The sequence below is a fragment of the Cryptotermes secundus genome, unplaced genomic scaffold, assembly GCF_002891405.2.
Source record: "Cryptotermes secundus unplaced genomic scaffold, Csec_1.0 scaffold1940, whole genome shotgun sequence".
Classification (NCBI taxonomy): domain Eukaryota; kingdom Metazoa; phylum Arthropoda; class Insecta; order Blattodea; family Kalotermitidae; genus Cryptotermes; species Cryptotermes secundus.
Window position 1 is genome coordinate 49,584 of NW_019734994.1, and position 7,111 is coordinate 56,694.

Below are 7,111 nucleotides of genomic sequence, written 5' to 3' on the forward strand. Positions count from 1 at the left end.
GCGCGCCCCCACACTGCCAACTCTGTGAGGAATACGCTACAGAGATTTGGTTGGGAACTGCTTCAACATACCCCCTACAGCCAAGATCTCTCCCCACGCGATTTTCACATTTTAGGAGACCTGAAGAGAGACATTCGTGGACATCGGTTTGCATCGGACGAAGACGGGGGTGGCTGGGTAAAGATGTGGTTCCGTAGACATTCCACAAGCTTTTGCAAGGATGGGATTAACCATCTTATCTCCCAGTGGGATAAATATATTAACAGTTTTGGAGATTACTTTTGAGGTAAGAAATATTCTTTAATATGTTTTGGCTTCTGACCAGTTTTCATTTGACTGCCCCTCATACTTTGGCACTATCTGAATGAGATTTCCATCTAATTAGCCAACTCATAAATAGTGGGATGTCTTTTTTCACGAACAAGTTCCAAATTTCTATTATATTTATATCCATCATAGATGGACATCTCAAATTTTCAATATTTTCAACAGATGTTATCCCAATTTAAAATTGAAAACCAACTCAAAAATCTCAGTTCTTCATCTTAATTTCCTCTTAAAAAAAAAAAAACAAGTTTTAGCATGCCCTACATTTCTATAGCTGTTTTTCCAGTATAGAATAAGTAAAAAGTAAGTAAAAGTATCCCTGTAACAAGCCATGAAGGCCCATAGGGTTGTGAGACGTTGAGGGCCCCACATCTAGACAATCGGCTCATGGTATAGAATACGACTTAAATTTAAATTGCATAATTAAAGAAAATCACATAACACTGCACATGACCATACGACCATTTCATGACATGGCTTTCCTGAGAGGCACGTCCTGTGATTCTGAAATAAACACATTACATTCTGCCATCATCTAAGAGATGAACTCTGTACTAATTGCCATACCAACACTCTCAATGAACACACAGCACATTTCATATTTGTAGTTACCCACTCAATGTATCACACAGCATAAAAATTGTTTTAGACAAAGTACAGTGTTAACTAGCAGGTTGTCTGGAAAATATCTGCTCATCCTAGGTGTTCTGATAATCTTAGTAGTATGTCAGCATTATATCAAAATGTTTTAGTTCGTTATAACTTGATACAATTGTAACAGTTAAGGAAGCAGCACAACTTATAAATCCCAGACAAGGTTTTGCCTTGTTATCCAGACTGTATATACATACTTCTCCCAGTCCAAAATTGGCTGTGATGAGCATCTGACGTGGGTCTCCAGTTGAGGGGTGCCAAGTAAACAATACACCTGCACTGTCTGCTGGTACCATTTGTTGCACCACAATACCCATTCCAACCTGCACTGGCTGCCCAAATTGCCTACAACACAATCAATGTATTTAACTAAGACCAGATATCAAAGGTCAACTAACTAACCACCTCCAGACAGCTGAGGCCTTCTGAGAAGCCAACAGTTATGCAGCCACTCAAGAAATCTTTACCATTTTATTGTGTTCACTAAAGCATGCCACTTCTCCATAATCTGAGTCAGGTGAATCCAGTCCACAACCTCCATCATATTTCTCCAAGATCCATTATGTAAAAATTGCATATTTCTGCCCTGTCATCATTGTTACCACTTTTTATCTAACTTCACAGTGCAGAGTGCTTCTTAAGACAGTTATATTTGCTTAGCTGGTCAAGTACTCTCACAATTTTAATAAAACATTAATTTCCATTACTGTGTATACAAAACACACAATATAGTCACCCCATTCTGTCCACATCCTTGGATCTTATTTCATTAAGATCCACTTTAATATTATTCTCCTATCTATTCCTAACTCTCCCAATTTCTTTTCTCTCTTCCAGTTTCTGACTATGATTAGGTTAATATTTTTTATTTCTGTGCTGATCCCAGTGGCCATGCAGTCTAAGGCATGAACTGACTTTGCCCACTAAAACACTGGAATCATCGATTCGAACCCTTCACAAGGCATGAATGTTTATCTGCGTTTATTTTGTGTCTGTATAGGCAGACTGATCCTCTGCCCAAGGAGTCCTACTGACTGTCTACATGATTAAGAAACTGTAAAACAGAGGCCCAGGTTCATCATGGACTGTAGCGTCCACAGATTATCATTATAATTATTATTATTATTTATTTCCCCCTGCAGACTACAGGCCCTCCATATTGTGACGTGCTGCCTGAAAACCGGACTACAGGAGATCCATCGCTCCACAACAGACAAGGAGAACGCATGTTACCTAGGCAACTGCCTACCCAACAGAGGCAGAATTGTTGAATTCCCATGGCAACCGATAGACCAGCTAATAAATATTCCAGCTAACAGCGAAACTGAACCTTTTGACAAGGTGGCCTCTATCCTGTCCGAGCGTAGGATATAAGCAAACAACAATTCAGAGAGCCAAGTCAGTTCTGATTCGACAAGAACTAAGGATAGTTCAGATTCAACAAGCGACCCGAGAAGAACGAAGACACTCCACCAAGAATAGCGGTGCAAGAGGGGAAACGTCTGAAGGCGTTATAAGTGTGAGTGGTTGTGATCGTGAGTGTAAACAAGCAGTTGTTCAATAAAAATATTTGTCTAATCAGACACCCATGTAAATTTCTTGCCACATTACCTAGGAAACACGTGACAATATTTAATCTTCCCTTATTTGATTACTGTAACAATAATTCAATTATGAAGATCCTTGGATTTTTTTCCCCTCTTCTCATTCCTTATGCCAGGCCCAGATATTCTCCTCAATGTTTTGTTCCCAAACGCCCCCAGTCGATGTTCTGCTAGGGTGAGAGTCAAAGTTTCACAACCATATAAATTTAAAGGTAAAATTAGAGAAGTTTTGTGTATCATAATTTTCAGGTTCTTCAATAGGCAATAGGAAGACAAATGATTCTGAGATGAATGGCATGAAGCACTCCCCACGTAAAATCTGCTCCTGACTTCTTTGTGAATGTAATCTGGATTTTATACTGTCATCCCCATAGATCTGGCTCTGACATATCTGTTACGAATTTATGTCATTAGAATGCTCGCTTTTGCACTACCACTAGTTGCTAACCAATGCAGTCAGTGAACTTTCAAGACTTATGCAAACCTACTAAATAAGCATCAGTCATAAATGGTATGAATGGTAAACAATAATTTTACTTTCAAACATTTCAGACTGTTAAGGCTAATACAAATGCATCTGTATCCACTGAATGTGAATAATTCATTACAGGCATAACAGATTTACTTCCTAGAGAGTATTTTGAAGTGTGAAAAATACACTACCAGGGATGGAATGCACTGACACTTCTTATGTGGTACACAGAGAAACTGAACAGTAGCATTCCAAGCCATTAACTCTGTCCAGGTACACAATTGTGTTCAGAGGAGAAAAGTGAGGGGAACCATAGACAAGAAATGGCAACACTGTTGACAGTAGTAGTTAACCATCTGAGTATTCATTTTGGTTATGTGGTGTACCATCTCCACTTATGTTCTTATTGTAATTTTTAATAGCATAGAAATTTGGATGAAGTGGAAGATGGACAATGGTTGAGAAATGGTCTACTGAAGCATATGTACAGTTACAGTAAAAGTAAGAAGCAAAATGAATCAATTTAAATGCAAATGGAGAAAATACAAAATAAATGATAAAATTTAATAAACAATAATATAAAAGGTACAATAAAACTGATTTTCAGAATAAAAAAACATTTATATTTTTGTATCGTTATTTAGTTATTTGAAACACTAAATTTAAACTGTCTTCTTTAAATTATTATTTTTGTACCCAAATCCTGTTCCACGTTAATTTCTTTCATTGATTGTAACCTAAACTATATATGTACAAATTATATATATAAAATGACTGGTGTTTCATAGACAATCTGGGTAACAGAAGGTAATCATTCCCATATAGGACTGAAAATTCTGGGCCGCTATGTTCACCTTCTGTACTGGACCGACTGCAATGAGTAGAGTGATGCCCAACAGCTCTGAATGGCTTCCAGTAAGTTTGTAAGTTCACCACACACCCCAAGTAGTGTTTTATTCTGTCCAGCTGAAGATAAATCTTCAGTGTCTTCACCCACAGCTGAAGATCTTACTGCAAATAGATGTGGCTCACACACAGAGTCCAGCAGGTTTTGGAGATGGCTAGAGACTTCACAGCTAACAGCCTCACACACAGCAGTGGATTCAAACAAAGCCACGGTTCTGGGGGGAAAATACAGTAGGTGTATATTTCTCAAAAGGCATTAATATTACAAAGTCAGCAATAAGTGTGTTAGGTCATGTGACTCATATATAAATGTCTTTTCGTTACATCTTTGAGTGGCTTACCAAAGCTGCACTATTCATGGGGACTGCAGCAAAGATAGGAAGTACATGAATTACTAATATTTTAAAACAGTACTAAGGAAAATATATGGACATAAGAAAGATGTAGGAAGTTGGCAACTGTTTCAGTTTTACACAATGAGGCATTTTGAGTAACTTCATGGGTTATACATGTAACCTAATATTATTAGGAGAGCAAAATCTACAGGTCTAAGGAGGGCACGACATAAGGTTAATTTTGGAAAGACTAGGAAAAATATTGGAAAATAAAACTGTGATGGAATTTAGGAAAGTCTGTTGTGAGAATGAGAGGTGGATGGGATTAGTCAGGAACATGACCATAGCAGGATTTAGTCTTAGCAGATTTGAAACTTTCATTTCTAATACTAGAACATTAGTTAATTAATTTTACAGCAAAGAAATGGAATATATCCTCAAAAAAAGTAACAAATTTCAATTGAATTTTGGATACTTGTTGTTTACTCTTTGACCGTGATGATGTAGGCAAGTACTGTACATTCATCTGAAATGCTGATGAACCTCAACCATTCTATACAGCACCACATGCTGATCTGTATTATTTATCTTACTTGAATGACATTTATAAATTATTTATATTAATGATGAGTAGCAGTGATGCTATGTACTTGTCATATATAAATCCCACTTTCTAGAATTCAAATCTAACTTTACTGACTTTCTCATAAGTAACTCATCTTAGAAAACTGGATAAGATTTTTCCCAGGTTTCTTTGGTTTCCTCTGTTAATCATGATTCCACCATTGCTCCATATGCATCTGTGACAGCAACCTATGATGTAAAATAGCCCTGATCAGGCAGCACATTATGACATCCTTCATCTAAAAGTGAGCTTCTACACTGACGCTGCATTCCGTTGGTCAAAAAGTGAGGAAGTTATGTTTCTTTTCCTTAATAAAAATAATGTATGACCCTATGTAGCATTAAGTCTTGCAGCAACGTTGATAACTGCTGAAAACTGAACTAAGATATATCACTGACTTCATTCATCATCTCTGCAGGTTTTCAGGATCTACTTTAATGGCCTGATGATAAATGTAGTGGCATTTAATGTAATACTAGAGCGAAATTTCCACAAATTTAATGAGATTCTATATACCTATATTCCTACATACTTGTAATGCCATTCTTTTCCCTTGCAGTAATTCTGCATTCAGTCACACTGAATAACAAAATTTTATTCTTAGTAAGTAATATGTGGGCTATATATAATTCAATGCTCAATAGCTGCAACTTTTGCCTGCTGAATGGTTCATTTACTGGATCAGGGTTAATTTATCACCTAGCTTTCTTTATAAGGGGTTCTGATAATGGAGTGCAACACCCATAATTACAGAGTTTGTGGTCTTTTTCCTCCATCTAACATTACAAGAAATGCAAATTTTGGAAACTGGATCTTTCTCTGCCCTCAGGTGTAACAGTGGGAGGAACCTGTGCTGTGGACTATGTTAGAAGAAGCATACTAAATATTTTCAATTAATATGCTTAAAGGGGTTGGGTTAGCTTCTGAGTAATTACATTCTGAATATAATTATATTTTGAACTTCCTTATCCTAATTCTCAATTCCAATCAAAAGACAGTATACACCTGCCAACAATATGCAGATAAGTAGAACTTAATTTTAAAAGCACATTAGGATCACATTATAATTTTTTATTCTTTTCCTTATTCAAATATGGAGAGTGTTTTGTTACATGAGCAGTATGAACATGTTGCTATGGCAGGTTTCCACTGCTTGCACTGTGAATAATTATGAAATGAGAATTTTAAATCATTACACGTTACCACCATTTAAGAGCAATCAAATCTTTCGTCTCACATTCTTCAAAGTGTATCACTGCATTATTAAATGAAATTTTAGTAGCCATGAACAATAAAATAACGATTGGGGGCATTTTCTGTGACCTGAAGAAAGCATTTGACTGTGTTAACCACGAAATATTTTTAAATAAACTGGGATGCTATGGGATAAATGGAGTATTTAAAAAATTAATCAAGTCTTATTTGAACAATAGATACCAAAAGGTAGTATTAAATAATAGGACAACCTATAATACCACCTTTTCTGACTGGGAGATCATCAAATATGGTGTCCCACAAGGCTCTATATTAGGTCCTTTATTTTTCTTATTGTATATTAATGACTTACCCAAAGTAATAACAAATAATGCAAAGATTATTTTATTCGCTGACGATACTAGTATCATAATATCCGATTCGAGCCCTCATAATTTGGAAATTAATATGAATAAACAATTCTTAGCCATAAACAAATGGTTTGAAGCTAACCTGCTATCCTTAAATTTTAATAAAACCCACCATCTCCTGTTCAGGACTAAAAATAGTTTGGTAACAGACATAAGCATATATCATCAAAATAAGAATATCACTAATGTGCCAAATATTAAGTTTCTAGGTATTTATATTGATGAAACATTATCATGGAAGTCTCATATTGATAAATTAGTAATTAAAATGAGTGCAGCTTGCTATGCAATTAGAACTGTAAGAGGTCTCATGTCACAGGAAACCCTAAGGATGATCTACTTTGCCTATGTGCATACTATCATGGAATATGGGATAATTTTCTGGGGTAGCTCAGCAACTAGTATAAATGTTTTCAGAATGCAAAAGCGGATCATTAGAATTATTATGAATGTAAGAACTAGAGACTCATGTAGGGAACTATTCAAAAACCTAAAAATATTACCAATGTACTCACAGTATATATACTCTATAATTCTGTTTGTTGTAAATAATTGAGACCTAT

General features: G+C 35.9%; 1 protein-coding gene across 7 annotated transcripts in view; it reads right to left on the reverse strand.

Moving 5' to 3' along the window:
• LOC111869195 (prodigiosin synthesizing transferase PigC) overlaps positions 1–7,111 on the reverse strand; it is an 86,952-nt gene that overhangs the window by 43,677 nt on the left and 36,164 nt on the right. For all 7 annotated transcript variants that reach the window (XM_023860496.2, XM_023860497.2, XM_023860492.2 and 4 more), the window contains 2 exons: positions 3,912–4,178; positions 1,179–1,326 (listed from right to left, as the gene is read on the reverse strand). In XM_023860496.2, coding sequence (XP_023716264.1) covers positions 1,179–1,326; positions 3,912–4,178 — 415 coding nt within the window. The remainder of the gene's footprint in view (positions 1–1,178; positions 1,327–3,911; positions 4,179–7,111) is intronic.